Raw genomic sequence first — 17,089 nt, 5'->3', positions numbered from 1 at the left:
CTGAATGGAGTAAAGGAGTCTTAGTGGAAATGAACTTTAAAGCTTGGGTGATATATGTCTCTATTATACATTGCAATCAAGGTATACTTATTTTTATTTTATTAGCAGTAAAAAGGTTATACACAAGAGGTAGTTGAGTGGAAAACTGGAAGCACAGATTTTAGACACAACTGTTTACCACTTAATGCTCATTATGAATACTTGATATGCAAAAATCTTGTTGGCTTTTTTTTTTTTAATCAGTTGAAATTAATTGTTTGTTGTCATAAGCATTGGCAGACTTGTATGCAGTAAAAGCTAATGTTTCACAAAGTTTAAAATTGAGGTTATAAATAAAAACTATTCTTGCTGTGGTTGAAATTCTAGTTTGTGCTCTTAGTCATTATTGACCTGGAGGTTAATAATGTTGTTAGTTATGTAAATGTCACATCTTGGACATTTCATCTTGGTTCTTTTAAAAATGTGTCTCATTAGAAAAATCTGGATTTATCATCAGCAGAAACAGTATAGTTACAGTACGCTTTTAAAACTCCAATGAATCTTTAATCTCTTACCTTCTTTTGACCTCCTAGGAAAACTGATGTAGGAATTCTGCAGCAATCCTATTGTAGCTGATAACTTAAGAGAAAATCCTAATTTTCTCTGGAGCCTACTACTGAGAATATCAAGAATAGATGGCCCTGTGGTTCAGATCAATATATATTATCTTTTAGTGCTGATTTAGCTTTATGACTGGAAAGGAAAGCAATTAAGTCAAGCAGAATTGGTAAGTATGCATACGTGTGTTCATGGAAGTGACAGTTAGATGACCTGTTTTTCATGATAGTATTGAAATAGTGATGTTTGAAGTAAATATCAAATGCTCTCTGAACAGGTACCATAATCATGTTAAAACAAATTGAATCTCAGTCAATCAAATAAATATTCAGTTGATTCAGTTCATTTCCACAAAAGTATTTTACACTTACTTCATTCCACCACTTGATGATATTCAAGAATATATTTTTCTACAGATAGCCAAGAGTTTTTTCTTCTTCAAAGCTGCTTTTAGTGAAAATATCATTGTTGAACTCCGGCCAATTGCACTGTTATTTTAAGACAGTTTTCAATATTTATTAGTTTTCCAAATCATTATGAAGATCTAAGTCAGTGGAAAGAGAGAAATCCTTTAGATAGAGTTACAGCCTGACCTCATTTCTTTGGAGGAAAGCAGTAGCACAGGACACAATTTACAGTTACATCTCTTTTGATTTCTAATAGTTGAGAATGCTGTCGTGTAATTTATTGTGGAGAAGAGGAGGCTCAGGGGAGACCTTACTGCTCTCTGCAACTCCCTGCAAGGAAGCTGTGGGGAGCTGGAGGTCGGCCTCTTCTCGCAGATAACTAGTGATAGGACTAGAGGGAATGGCTTCAAGTTGCACCAGGGGAGGTTTAGTTGGAAATTAGGTGACATTTCTTCCCAAAAAGAGTAGTCTGGCATTGGAACAGGTTGCCCAGGGAGGTGGTGGCATCAGCATCCCTGGGGGTGTTCAAGGAAAGGTTGGACATGGTGCTTAGTGACATGGTTTAGTGGGTGACATTCATAGTAAGGGGGATGGTTGGATCAAGGTATGAACAAGGTATTTGGCCAGCAATTGTCATGTCACAGTCCTGGTGTCTAACATCAAATCATCCAAGATTGTTAAGCTATTCAATTTGATTCTTTTGTATGATGATGAATCCATGTGTTGCTGATTATGTTCACGCTGAGGTACTTCAGTTTTTAATGTTGGTTATATTCGTAAGCACTGAGTGATTGAGTAGCCCTGTCCTGCCTGAAAGACCAGAAATATGTAGGTCTTAATGAATTATGATGAAAGATAACACATGAATTCATTCATTGCAGCAGACTGCAGGATCTTTCCTACAGAAGCGGCAGCTAGATAGTAGGACCCCTTTTGACATTAAAAAGTCATGGCAGCTGCAAGCGTCCCTGAAGACACAACAAGGGATAAAGGGTAACTGGGGAAAGCAATAAATTCTTTTATCACTTTGAGTTGCGCAGGTGCTGAGAAAGGGTCGAGCTTGCTGAAGTATCATTATATGTTACTATATGCCTTTAAAAATAGTGGGTTTTCTTTGCAGCTATTACTGACGATAAATATTTATTTCTGCTTTAAAAAGAAATGCTACTGCTGCTGTCTTCAAAATGTCCTTGAGTAGATTTTTAGTATGACTTTAATCAAATGTCATTTTAACTCTAGTCCTATTCTGCAAATCTCTAGTGAAATTCTATTAATTTTCAATTAAACTTCAAGTAAACCAATTAGCATTTTCATTTCTATAGAGCAACAAAAGCAGAATCTATAATGAGTCTATCCAGTTGTTCACAGAGGAATAAATGGTCTGGATAGATTTCTCCAGTGTATCTTTCTGTGAAACTTTGTCAAGTATATTACCTTTATCATTTTCTCCTCTGCTTTAGGTTCCAAATTGGATTTCTTGTGGTATACAAAACTGTATTCAGCCACCTCTCTCCCTACGCTGTATATCAGAATTCTTTCCATCTTCATTGCAAATATATATTTTTTCTTTAATATAGTAAGAATGTGTTTTCACCAAAGTCAACACAGTGTTTGGCTGTGGCAGGCAATGTAAAGCCCTTCTTGTCCTGAATAACTTCAGGACCTCAATTTGACAGATAGCAGGAGAAGGAATTTTGTCTTTTCCTTCTAATTGCATGAATAGAAGTGTCTGAAATACCACAGCTGGAAACAGACCTGGACCCCGATCTTTTCTGTCTCACTCCACTATTTCATCTTCTTCCACTTTATCCTACTGCTACCTTCTCCTCACATAGACATGATCCTTGTCCTGAAGTGCTTCATTATTAAGAATATATGGTGTCTGAGAGGGAATCCTAGAGTTTTTCCAGAGTGGGTATGGTATTATAAACTTTCGTCATTATTTTAAGCTTCCAGATCTGTAGCAGTGTGTGCCTCTCTTTAATGTTGTGCTAATCTAATTGCTGGGTGCTGCAGTCCCATCCCCTCACTTATGCCAGCCCCTGTGCTTCTCTTACCCTGCACAGAGCTATCACAGATCAGTAAGCTAGCAGAAAGCTAATTGCTGTTTTGTGGTTGGGTCAAGGTTTTTTTCTTTTTCTTTTTCTTTTTCTTTTTTTTTTTTTGGTGCCAGGTTAGCTGGGTAAAATGGATCCACTTAAGCTGCTATGGAACTGCCACTCAAGTCAGCAGCCAAGCTGCGGTTACGCTCGTCTCTTCCAATATCCTTTAAACTTGAAAGTGTGAGAGAGAGTTACCCTGGCTAAGCTCCATGCTGAGCACAAATGCCCAAGCCAGGGAGGTGGTGTGCAAAGGTTTCCTCAGCAGTTGAGGGGATTGTGCTCTCTGAGGGACATGCACAGCACCTTAGGTAGTACCTACTGTGAAATCCTACTGACAGAGCCAGTCTCAGTGAATGCAGATGATATCCAGGGAGCACAGCTGCCTATTCAAGTAACACAGCAGAGATTTTGCTTATGCAAATAGAAACTGGACAGCCCTGGGATCACAGACATGGGGAAAGAAGCACATCTCTCACAGCTGGTACTAGTTAGGCCAGTAATACACTCAAACCATTAAGTCCTATTAAATCAACATCTGATTTTCCTATTTTTTTTTTTTAATCAAAACAGACCAAAGGTTTTGTTTTTGAGCTAAACCAGCCTCAGTCTTTGTTAAAGTCACTGTTTGGTGCCTGCAGGTTGTTGTCTGGAGAGCCAGCGTTGGCTTGTAAGCATCTTCACCTGTTGCTTTTCTATTATTATTATGGTTATATGAACAAAGCAGGTTTTCCCAAACATCAGAAAAGTGTGAGTAGACAACACACTGAGGCTTTTGTAATAAAGTTATCATCTCCAGTAGAAGCTGACACTTTTGCCTCCATAATTTAGATGCTTCAAGGTGCTGCGTGCTGCTCAGAAGCAACTCTGTCTCCAAACAAATCCCTAATTAGGATGCCCTGTTTTCCAAAGCATTTATAAGTTGGAAAGGGAAGAAGAAACAATGTATGTTTTGCCAAGCTCTACAAATACCCAGCGAGAGCACCTCTGCTGTGTACCCATTGCTTTGATGTGCCAAACTCCCAGCAGGTCACCCCCTCTTGTCTCACTGGGGAAAAAAAAAGTGTGTATTTTTTTTTCATTTGCATCCACTGGTTACAACTGCTCGATTATTTCGCATCTACTGCCTGTGTGTACCTTACCTGTGAAAAAGCCGAAGAAGGAATAAATGGTTAAATCACCAGAGTCAAACCTTGGAAAGGCCTCAGCTGGAGCTGGTTGTGGTGCTGGTGAAAGGGGCCTCTTCACAGGGCAGCTGTGGTAACTTGGCTGAGCAGGTTTGTATTTGGTGAAGGTAAATCCCTCTGCTCTAAGCAAAATGTAGGTGCTGGAGCTGCTGTGACTTGCACAGCCTTTGTCTGGTTTTGCTCCCACCTCTGAGAAACAGTTGGTGGCAGCACCTGAACAGGAGACAGCAAAACTGCAAGTGTTGTTTCCTGGCCTGCTCTGTAAAGCCTGAAATGAGAGCCTCAGTTTTCTGTAGCCTGTGCTGGGGGTGTAATTGGCAGGGGTTTGGTAGCATGGGGGGCTGTGGGGCCAAAAACAGAGCTGCTGCCTGCTAAAACTTCAGCTGGTCATGGGAGCTTGGGGCACCTCTGAGGAGACAGGTTTGGGATAGGGCAGGAGATTCTAAAGGAGACGCTGGAGCAGAGAAGGAGGTGGCAAAAGTGGAGATACCTGAGTGAAGCACGTAGGGAAAGGTGGGAGGAAGGATGTGAGGATGCTGAAATGGACCCCAGAAAGTGCTGTGGGTTGGGGGGGGATCCAGCCAGAGTGGGTGGAGGGAGTTGGAAATGAGGAGTGGCAAAAAATCGGAGCAGGGCCCTGACCCCAACCTCGAGTGGGACGCTTGCCTCAGCAAAGGGACCGAGTGTAACATGGGGACAGGGATAGGGGACTGTGGAAGGGGAGAAAAGCTGTCTGGTGTGAAGCTGAGGAATTTCTCCAAGTCCTCCTTTGATTTTTGGTTATTTTTCTCCATACCAAAAAAAATCAGTAATTAAAAGTTAATGCTGATGGACAAGAAATTGAGTTAAGTGAAATTTCCTGGCTTAAGACAGTTATGTCTCTGACTCTAGTCCTTGAGTCAAAGATGGAAAAAATGCAGTGCTAAACACTCAAGTGAAATTTCATAGCTTGCAGGTGCAAAGATAAAGTTTTCAAAAGCTCTGAAGCAAGTCTCAGAGGGATGTGCAGGTTGTTAAGATACTCAACTCTTTATAATTTTATTTGTCTGTACTATCAAGAACCTAAATACTTGTAAACAGCAAAATGTTTGTGTTTCAGAAGCCCTAAATGTGTTTTGTTGAGCCAAGCCTGCTGATGTAACTGAAAGGAATGGAAGTTTACTAACACATTTGGCCCTTTCTCATTGCAGCTGATGTAGACCAGCATAGTATTATAAAATGGCTGTAACTTTCTTGTAGAAACAGAAGGAATTTTGTGACGGTAACTGGAGTAAAGAACGTGTGTGGCTGGGCAGGAAGGGATTTTTGCAATATTGGTATGCTACTTAAACAGACAATTGTGGGGAGGAAAAAATCCAGACCTGTTCTTTACAACATAGTGAGAGGGGAAAATACAGCACGAATGTATCACAGCCAAGAGGTTAGGCAGGTTACAGGAGGAAGGACAGCAGTTGGTTAGCCAGAAGTCTGTCCTGAAGCTTGAAAAGCAAATCTAAAGAGTAAAGAAAAAGCTTGCTTGCATCTTTCTGATACCCAAGTCAAAAGGATTCCCCAAAATGTAAAGCAGCACGTGGCAATGACACTTGTGATCTTGTGTTGCAGGATGTGACTGACTGCTAATGAGCCAGCAGTTGCTGTATATTCCACCCACCTTAGCGAAAATCTTTCTGCTCAGCACCTATGCCCTAGGGCAGGCATCCAAATGACATGCAAGTGGGCAACATGACAATTAGCGAGCTCTTCTAGGCAGGTAGTACATGTTGAGCATAATAAAATTGAATCAACATCTTGGAGGTTATGGGTTTTTGATGACTCTGTTCCTGAGGTGGTAGTATTTCAGTTTGAAGGTACTCACCAAATCAATTAAAATTTTCTTTATGCTATTAACAAAGTTATTAAGTAACCTGATGAGACAAAAGGTGGAATATATTGAGTCAAAAGGTTGAGGTTTTAAGGTTTTTCTTCATTTTGTTTTACTTTTGCCTGCATAACTATGTTTGTCTAGGTTCAGTCTCACTGAAGCGAGAGATTGCTAAGTTATGCTGCTGCAACTGAGAAGAGCATCCTCTTTTACAAAATAAGTTCTGTGCAAATTCTTTTTCATTTTCTTTTGGCATTTGTAGCAGCAAGATAACTTGCATAGCCCTATGCAAGTTATTAATGCTACTGCTAACGGGATTGACCTTACATTTGACAGAAAACCATTCTAAATTAGTTTTGAGTCACACTTCTTTGTATGGTACTGGTTAAACTTGAAAGAAGTTAGTTTTGTTTCCTTTTGTTTGTTTGTCTTGGAATCCTAGGTTCCTACTTCATTTCAGCCGGACAAGTCATATTTGTGAAGAACAGAATTCTGTTTTATATGAACCTAAGGAATTTCTTGAGAGTCTTAATATGAATATGCTACTATTATTTTAATAATGGCGTAATGTGCAGTATTATGTTGTATGATATGGAAATAGGGCATTATGTGGGGAAATTGGGACAATTGTAAGGGCTTCTCTTGGGCTTACTTTTGGGGTAATATTCTATGGGTTTGAAACTAAGAGAAATGTTTTTGATTTAGGTCTTAAGTAAACAATTATGTCTTGATGAATTTCAGTGGTAACGCTGAGATCTTGGTTATCTCCTGACTTGTCTAGTCATTTTTATTAGCGTGAAGTTGGCATGGGATGCTGACATATGGATGTAGCAATGCCTTGTGGTTTAGACTACCTACACAGTGAAGCATTATAAACTGATGGTCTTTAGCAGACTAACAGCATTACTGTGACCTCTGGTGTTTGGAAATATTGATAATAATAACAACAATCTGAGAGAGACTCTGTGGTCCCCTGGTGAAAGTAAATGTGTAATTAGATAGCTGAATTAATAATGTTGCACTTGAGTTAACTGAGATGCCAAAAGGCTAAAAGAACTCCCCAGGGACTCCTGACAAGTTCATGATAGAGCTTAAAATGAAACACAAATATCTTTACCTCACTGCGTTCTTTTTGCCACTAGACAAAACTGATAATTGCTCTTTTTTTTTTTTTTTTTAAAAAAAAAGAAAGAAAACAAAAACAACAACAACAAAAATTTAAGGAGGATCCATATGTTCCAAAATATGGGCTAGGCAAAGTGCCAGGCCTTGAAGGAAAAACAGCTTGGCATAAGTAGTATTTGCATTACATTGTCCTCAGTATTTTTCTGTCCATCTCCTGCAGATTGACAGGGATGCTCCTCAATGGAAAGTGTACAGTGTGGTCAAAGAGCTGAAGAACATGCAGAGAGCTCCTTTTGCAAATTCTGCTTCGAAGGTAAGTTGTATAAACACACTTCTGTAAATCAATTTAATTTATGTAATTGAGGAGACAAATTAGAGAAAACAACCTAGTGACAAACTATTGTAATTACAGAAAATCATCCAGTGAACTAATTGAAGTAATAATCTATCAACAAAATTTATACATGTACACACCCTACTACATACAGTAATTACAGAGTGAAATGCTGTCGTCTTCCTTACAAAGGAAGAAATGAGCAGAAGTCTGAACTTTTCAAGGCTTGCTTTTTGAAAGTTACGTGCAGGTAAGTTCTATCATGCCTTTGTTACTGCTTAAAATAGTCAGTTGCAGGCAGAAACTCTGCTTTGAACGTTGGGTGAGGTCTTTGAACCAGTGAACTCTTTGGAATGGAATTTTTGTTTGATTTGCGTTCTATTAACAGCTTGTGATGTGAGAGTTAATAGTTGACAAGTGTATCTTATGTTGACGTACAGGATGTTCCTGCAATATTAATTTCTGGGCAGTGATGATCATAGTTAATGATTTATTATTAAAATTGGCCAGTTAATAATTATTACTATAATTGATCATTTTGAGTAAGTAAGCTATTTATTTGCAGTCATGCTGACTTTTTAATGCCTATCTCGTGCACAAGGAAAAATGAGTGGGAGCAGAGGTAGTTCTGCGTAGCTACAGTTATTTTTGACATAATGTATAATTACACCTATAATTCCATTTAATATCATGCAAATGTGGTAAATGAGATGAGGTGCAAGCGTGACTTCCCTACTACAAGTATCCCAACCTTCTAACACAGCCTTGATGACTGGAATGTAACAGATCAAGTTTTCACTGTTGTTCTTATGCCCTACTCTACAACTGGGCCTATCACAAATATTAAGACCATTTGCATAGTAAACAGCATTAAGGATTTAAAGAAGGGTGGAAAATGGAAGGGAGAACACTGCTACTCTAATACTACAAACTATTTCTCAATGGGAATGCTAGGGAAGAAATACCCAGTGCTATAAAGTTAATAGAAACCGCAGCACTAAGAATGCTCCGTGCAAATCCTTTGCAAAAAGCTGATGGTATAAACAGAAGAGAGGTGGAAAATGCTTGTGGGGACTTGTTCTGGTTCCCAGCAGCTTGAATTTTTATTATCTTTACAACACACACCAAGACAGTATCAAAGACAATGCCAAGAGAGTCACCATGATAAAGCATTTACACACGTGTTCTTTGCTTGAAAAAGAGCACGGAGGAGAGAAGAGATTATGAACTTCAAAGAGGTGCCTTTAAGCTAGGAATATTTATACACTAGCTGTCAAAAAACAATTCTTCCCTTGCTAACACAGGAACAATCTTCGCTTGAGCCAAGTCTCTAAATGAAAGCCGTAGAGATAGCCAGTCTTGAAACTTTGCTTTGAGTCTTGGCAATTGGACTGTTGGGATGGCACTAATGTCAAACATCATTAGTGCAGTAAATGTATGCACGCATGCAACAGTTGTTTCTGATGTGGCTCTGTGATTCTGTTGGTACATTTGCTTTGCTCTCTAGATACATGTGTCAGCTACAAACACTGCTAACAGTTTGGTTTGAAAAAAATTCAGAGAAGCTCTGGTGAGCTGAGGCACTTCACTGGGTTCTTGGAAAAGGATTTTAAAGAAGAGGTGGTTTGGAAAACGGTTTTAAAAAGAGATGTGTTTTTGTTTATATATTGTTTCTAACAGCTCTGTGTGCATGGAGAATAATGCTGAGAACACCATTTTGGGTGCCTTACAGGATAAAACGTATCTTGCTATGTGATTGCAAGAAGCAGGTCAAATGCTTTCAAATTATGGTCTGCTAAGCAGCTTTCCTCTTGGTTTCAAAGCTACAGGGTTGATTTTTGGGGAGAGGGGATGGTGGTAAAGGGTGGAGGTGAATCATTTGCTGTCATCTCATCAAATATCTGATTGAATGTGCAGCATTGCTAGAAGGTCAGGGAAGAACAGAAGAGCAGAGAGATCATTATTTTTTCAATGGAAGAGGAATTAGGCCACTGTCCAACAACACTTCTGCAAATGTTTTTATTTAAGACTTCTGAGCTAACTTTACTGATGTTATTCAGTATCTTATTTCAGAACTAGTTCCATTTAAATCAGAGTATGAGTGTTTAAAACTTTTCTGAATCTTGAAATATTCACACTGTAATTCTTTTTGTCCTTGTATTTAATACATGTGCAGTACATAAAAATATATTGGATAAATATTGGACCTTTCAAGCATTTCTCTGCTATACTGGTCTCCTTGTGTTTCCTGCTGCAATTTGGTTTGCTCTTCTTTTTGTGATAAGATTTATAATAGGAAATGTTTTGTGGTCTGTGTTTTTTTTTTTTTTTTAACCCTTGCTCTACAAAGAGAAATGGGCAACATGTAGACATTCAGTAAAGCTAAGTCTGATTTTTGTAAGAATTATGCAAAAAAAAAAAAAAACCTTCTTTACTGAAAAAACATATATCTACAAAGCTTTGAGTTATACTATTGACTTCTACTACAGTGTAAAGTGGAAAATAACACGGGTAAAAGTGGGAGAATAAAAAAGGAGGGTTGATAAGTGCCATTTTTCCCGCTTATGAACAAAGCTTTACACTTGGCCACAAACCTGTTCTTTCTTGGTAATGTATATTTAGAATGATTTAAGAGTATTTAAGCGTTTTAGATGCCTATTGCAGTATTTCTGAAGCTGTGCTCTTTTTCTGTGGCTTTGAATAAATGGAGCACTATCTTAGGTATTGTCCTCCATTACTGTACTATCCAAGCAACTCTTAATTTTTTAATGTACTTACTCTGACAACACCCCTTTGAGTTAGGGAAGTTCTATTATCCTTTTCAGAGTGAAAAACTAAAAAACAAAGAGGTTCAGACTGAGATTTTCTTTTTAGGCTCTTCGCCTTGACTTGAGTGAGAATGATGTTATCAAACGGTGTTCTCTGTTTGTATTTAAGTTTGTTAGTGATGTAGTAATTGGGACAATATCTAAATTGCTTAAAATTAATTTATGGAGGTCAATGAATAATGGATATCTTGAATAAAGTCAATGAAAGTAGAATAGTTTTAGCTTTTATTTGAAAGCTAAGGGGAAGGTAAGAGAAAAATATCACAATTTTTTATGTGTTTGAAATATCTAGATTTATAGATGTACTATAGTGGGTTTGTTTGTTTGTTTGTTTTGTTTTTGTTTTGAAAGGGAGATTCTTGTACTGGTTTGAATTCATGCTTTTTGCAAAAGACAAGTACAGCCTGAACTGCTGTTTAGAGGAACTAACTGGGAGTTAGGAGAATTATGTGACATGGTGCCTGGGATACCATACTGACACCTTCTTCTGCTTCATGATCTGAAATCATTTAAAGTGATTTTTCTAAAAATAATAGGGAAAATAGAAAAATTTATAAGTAGAGGTGTGTATCAAAAGTCAGTTTAACTGGCTTTGTGTAGAAGGTAGGGAAAACGCAGTCAGCTTTGTCAGCTGAGTTCTCAGACAGAGTAAACTAACTTGTGAATGACTGAGTGCCTACAGTTTGCTGAGTTTTTTTGGTCTTTTGAATAAAATTGAACCCCTATTTATATGATTGTTCCTTAGAAGTGGAAGTTGCATGGTTTAGGTTCCTGTCCTGCATGCATAGCTAGCAGGATGTCACCATCCCTTTCCTCTCCTCCAACAGAACTGGCAACTCTCTAGAATGACTACACGAATATATTTTCTTCTCCTACCTTTGTCATATAATTTGACTGTACATTCCCAATGGAGCCCTGATTTAAAGTGTTATTTCTTAATTGCTAATAAACTGTGTAACTAGCTTATGGTTTTCATCATATATAGTTTGAACTTGATGATTTTTTGGCAAGAAACAAGATTTAAACTGATTTAATCTGATTTTAAACCAATGGAAGTGGGGTGGTGGTTACATTTTAACAGCAAAAGTTGATTTTTATAAGGGTTTATTTTGTATTTCTACACTTACTGTAATGTTCGGTAGTGCAGATCAATTTTGTACTTTGCAGCTCCATTAAAAGTACAGATTTTTGGAGAGTGTAGTGTGCGAGATAGTAGGCTGCAACCAAAGCCTCAGATATTGAAGGGTAAATGTGAAGAGGTGCTTTTGGATGTCGAAAGAAAGAATGCACTAAGTCTACCTGCTCTTTAAATCTCTATAGTGCTTTTTGCTAAACATACCAATCAGATCACACAGAGCTCTGTGTATCATAATGACCAAGCAAGCAGGCTATTTGGTACTTCAGATAGTTTTCTAAATACATTTTTCTAGGCTATTCATGGTCCGTGGAACAATTACCTCCCAAGGAGAAAATATAAGAGGGAGAGATAAAAAGTTGTTCAAAACAGACTGCACACCTAATCTGAATGCAGCAAACCCAACGTGTACATATTTGACAAGAGTAATTAAGCATTCTTTGAGACATATACAGGCCTGTTTTATCTGCTAAAGAAAGCAATATACCGTAAAACCTGATCTGAGATAAGAATTGCCTCTCTTGTAAGCAGCAGCATATTTTTCTTGGGCTTATGCAACATACAAGTCCTATGTTCTGGATATGAGCAAAACAACAACAAATTTTACATCGAGTTTTCAAAGGTGCAAAGTAGAACTAATTATTTTTGTGTGTGTGTTGGTGTTCAAGAGAAAATCTCATATTTAAAACAAGAAATTGAATCTTGAAATGCAAAGTTTCTCTTAAAAGTGCATTAAAATGTAAGTCTGTAATTTGGCTGAAAAGCAAAATACCTTGATTTGAGTATAATGCTTTGGGTTTTGTTTGTTTGTTTTTGTTTGTTTGTTTTGTTTTTCCTGTGTTCTTATTTTCTTTCATGTCTTGAGTTTTGCAGATAGCATCTTTGATACTTCTGTGGCCAGGAAGTTTCTTAATACGTTTTACCTGGAATAAGAGGGGAAAGAAGAAGAAGGGGGAAAAAAAATAAAAAGACTATGCCACCACACAGCATCTTTGAAATGCGTGGCAGCAACTATATCAAACCCCAGTAACATATGAGCATGGCTGTTACTGCTCTTTCAAACATTTTCAATTCAATGAAACTTCCCAAAAAATACCATGCAGTGAACAATGAGCTGCACTAATAAACTATTTTGCCTAAGCTTCTATATGCAGCACCTGAGCTGAAGTTGCATGGTAATAAGCTTGGAGGCATATTTTGGGATGTTATACTGAGTATGGAAATATAGTGAAGCTTTTAAGCTCTGGGAGTTCATAAGTTTTCCCCTTGTCTCTTTATTCTGGCAGTAGCCATTTACAACTGCCTTTTTTAGCCACAGGAAATCCTGTCTCTCGAACTGAAGAGGTAGGTGAAATGTATTCCCTCTAAAGGCAACATCTGTGCTTCCCTGTGAATCATCAGCCAGAAAGGGTGCTGTATATGCTAATCAGCTTAGCCATGTTAATGGTGAGGAATGATAATTATTTTCAGGTGGGAGTAGGTGTTGTTTGACAGCTAGGGAAGTAAGACTGAAGCCATAAATTATCGCAGGCATCTGCAAAGGTTTGCTGTTATGAGTTGTCGTTGATTCTGTTTAGCTGCTTGCCTGAATGTGTTTAGATTGGGAGGAAAAAAGGTAAAAACAATGCACATCAGTAAAGTCTTCAGTTAATCAGAATTTGATTATAATAAGAGCTTGGAAGTCAGTTTACAGTGTTGTTAATTATTGGAAAGATGAAGTTGTATGTTGAGGTAATTGTAGTAAACAGCTCAACTGGAAAAAATTGTTCAGATTTCAGCTACGAAGTTCTATACTTTCCGCTTGTTTCTATCTCAGTCCATTAATTACTTAATTTATTTGTTTGTATTATGTTAAAGCCTGATGTTTACCATGTAGATAAGTACTTCATTGTGCTAGGAAATTTTTAGACACAAGAGGAAAACACTCCTCTTTCCTGAAAGACATCCTAAACCTCTGTGCATTGTGTGTGTAGTTAATATTACCCTTCGTGTACCTTGGCTATTTCAGGTACCATTTTTTCCAGCCCATCTCAGTTTCAGTTGAAATCAGCTAGCACAGGCCTCACACTGAGTTAATGGCAGAGCCAGCAAATGACTACCTGCTCTTGCAAGTGTCTGTCTAGAACTTTTGGGGAAAAAAAAAAAAAAAAAAAGCATTCCTTTCAGAAATGTTATGGCCCTGGTATTTTTGTGTTTCCTTAAATTCAGGCTTCCCTGCGATTCTTGGGCTTAAGATAACTTAAAATAGTATTCACATATTAACCTTCTGCTCTTCAGTATGTAACAAAGTTCTCTCTTGTATTGTAAATTTTTATCTCATTTAAATAGTGCCTTACTGCATAAGCCTTTGACACTAAAGTGAAATCATAATGTTCAGGCTGAACGTTTTATACCCCTTCAGAAGTCTGACATAAAGATTAGCTACCAGGTGCTAGAAAATGATAAAATTGGTTATTTTATTAGTTTATGTGGATACTTGCACCTACTGGTAAATGCAAGATCTTGATAAGATCTTGATAAGAGCTTGAGTGCATTGAAAATGTAAGGTTTTTCACACTATCTTTGAGGTATCCGTATTCACACAAAGTAGTGTGAAAGATATTCTGATGAGCAGGAGCTTGTCTTGTTAGCACAATGATCTGTGAATATCTTTCTATGTTCAAATTTGAGCTCTAAAAATTGGCTTAAGTAGTTTGTAAAAGCCTCGTGTTGTTTGATCACCAGAGGGTTGTATTGCAAATAAGAAAGATGGATGTGGCCTGGGATGCTAGCAAGAGATCGAAAGGGCAAACATTTCATTCATTGTGACATTGTGGTTTGCTCAGGCTATGACTATGCCAGAAGCTGTATAGAGACACTTCCTTGCGGTGTAAGGATATGAATATTTTAGCTTGGATACTGGATGCAACACCATTGGACTTTTTACGTGGGCTGCCTGATGGACCCTCCTGAGCTTGTGTAGTCCATTAGCTCCTGCAAAGTATCATGGTAATGTAATGTTCAGCATGTGGTGCTTGAGCATCAGTTTTGGTTTTTTTGTTGTTGATAATAACACACAGTCTGTGTGTTTTTGTGGCTCATAGATAGACACTAAGTCAATGATAAGACTTGGGTAAGATAAATATTATACTTCTTCACCATTGTGATTGAGAATTCTCTCCATGCCAAGTTGCAGGTGGGAATATAAAATATTGAATCTGCTTATCTTTTATGACCTTGGCAATAATAAAATATCCCCTCTGTGTAATGTTAGAATGTTAAAATAGATATTCAACAACTCCCATAAATTAGTTAGTGACTTTTTGTAGGTGTTGAATTACAGTTTGAAAAAAGTGTCGGGGGGGGGGGGGGTAAAGGAATTGCTTTTTGAACTTTAATGCTTCTTCATCGAAGTAAATGTTAAAACTATGTATGCTTATGTAACTTGGATCAATAATTTAGCTAATCTATTTCTAATATCACAATGATATAATAAGCATTTTTGAAGAATTGAAATGCTATTGATTTCTGCAGTAAGTGCAATTAAAAAAAACGCAAACTTGTAGAGTCTATTGGAGCTGTTTTGAATGTGCCTTCTCTAGGGTGACATGGAATGAAGGAATAATTGATTATTGAATAATAATTGAAATGATCTGTGTATTCATGTGTGCTGCTAAAAATCAGCTAAAACTTTTTGGTTTGAAACTAAACCACATAAATGATAAAATGGTTGTAGGAGTTGCATTACATTCCAGCAGAGATGGAGTAGTAAAACACTTATATTACTTTATTATTACTTGCATTTAGAGATGGGAAAACTTAGCACTGTTTATGTTGACTATTGTTAGTGGCCAAGACTTGAATGCAAAGTTGTACAGCCTCCCAGCTTGCCCTGTGAACTGTAGCCTTGATTTGTATTTTTGTTTCCTGATATTCTATAACTATATTCAGTGACCTAAGGGAAGCCGTTCCCTAAATCTGTTCAGAAAGGAATTAAACATTGCATAGCAATTGCAATGACTCTGATCTTGAACTAAGGACAAAATTATCCTATATCACAAAAGGAATTTGATGAATCTTTAAGATCTTTCTAGAGTCAGTGCCAAAAGCATGAAATTCTTCATTACTCCAGTAAAGTTTTGGAGCTATGTGGTCTTCCAATTTGGGTGTTTCTTAAATCGTATTGTTTCATTACATTCAATTATAGTATTTTGAGAGGAGCTCCTTAGGGGAAAACTGTATTTAGTAATTTAGAATGGAACAACAGAACTCCTAGTTGATCATAATTTAAAACTTACCTTGAGATAACACCAGAGAGAAGTAAATTGTCTTCCCAAATATTAAGAGCAATGTAATGACTTGAAATACGTTGCAAGATAACAGGACTTTTTCTTTGGTAATAAAGTAGGTGTGTGTTCATCAAGTTTTGGCATAGAAACAAATTATTTGAGCTGTTGTCTAATAGGTTGAAAGCATAAAAGGGCCAATTGTGTGTGGCATAGTGCCTTCTGTGTGGTAAAATTATATTTTTACAACTATAGATGTGTGACTGTAGGATGAAAAATAAAGGTGGTAGTGGGGTTTATACCTGCTTGTTACTCTACTAATCTGTCCAGTTTCCCTTATTTACCTAACCATTCAACCCACCTTTATCTCAAGCACACTTATCACATCTTTTGCTGTGATCCATACAGATAGCCACAAAACTCATAAATTATTGTTTTGCAATAAGAGAAGTACCAGAAGAATATCCATCAGTCTGTCAGGTCTTTAGCTTCAGGTCTGAACCTGAGGTTTATTTTTTCAGTGAACCAGAACTTTATTAATAATGCTCTGTTGCTCACTCTGCATGTTAAGGTATTGGGAGGAAACACAGTTTTATTTGTAAGTTACGGAGACTTAAAAGTCATACAGAATGACAGTTGGTCTTTTTTGGAAGTGGACATCACTGCTTTAATAACAAAAATGTTCATGGGCTATGAAGAAGTAATTCCAGTTCAGATATAATCTGTAAAGGGCCTATTAGTTTTGTGATTGCTAGACCTATAGTAGGATTATACAGCAAAGCAGAGAGATTGTATTTGTCAAAAATGACAGATTTTTTCTCAGAAATCCATACTGCAGGAGCCATAGGAGAATCAACTTCATTTTCCATTATTGGAAAAATAGATTTATTAAGTTTTGAGCTAAGTACTTACAAGATCAGGTTGGGAAGGACAGACCTATAGGCAGAACTGAAAGGTAGCTGAAATAACATCTTTCTATGAAGATGTTCAAAAAACAAAAGCTTTCTATGCGAGTATGCAAATACTCTGTGAGAGAATATTAGCACTTTGTGAGGTTAATCTGTAGCATTGCTCTAAGACCAAAAAATGCAGAGAAAAAAGCTGAGGAGTTCACAAAGTTTTGGGTGGATTACCCAGGACTTTGATAAGCAGTGGCAACGCTGGGTTCCTCCACCACTCCCAACGTCCTGCAGTGTGCACATAAAACCTAGCAGAGAGACAGGTATGAGTAGTACAGCAACATAAGGATAA

General features: G+C 37.5%; 1 protein-coding gene across 3 annotated transcripts in view; it reads left to right on the top strand.

Annotated features, from left to right (window-relative positions):
• The window catches only part of LOC311424347 (uncharacterized protein), a 252,395-nt gene that overhangs the window by 209,350 nt on the left and 25,956 nt on the right, over positions 1-17,089 (top strand). For all 3 annotated transcript variants that reach the window (XM_084499419.1, XM_084499420.1, XM_084499421.1), the window contains one exon: positions 7,497-7,589. In XM_084499419.1, coding sequence (XP_084355545.1) covers positions 7,497-7,589 — 93 coding nt within the window. The remainder of the gene's footprint in view (positions 1-7,496; positions 7,590-17,089) is intronic.

The sequence above is a fragment of the Aythya ferina genome, assembly GCF_964211825.1.
Source record: "Aythya ferina genome assembly, chromosome: 27".
NCBI classification, from domain to species: domain Eukaryota; kingdom Metazoa; phylum Chordata; class Aves; order Anseriformes; family Anatidae; genus Aythya; species Aythya ferina.
Note: the sequence above shows the minus strand (reverse complement) of the source record. Positions and strands in the feature narration are given on the sequence as shown.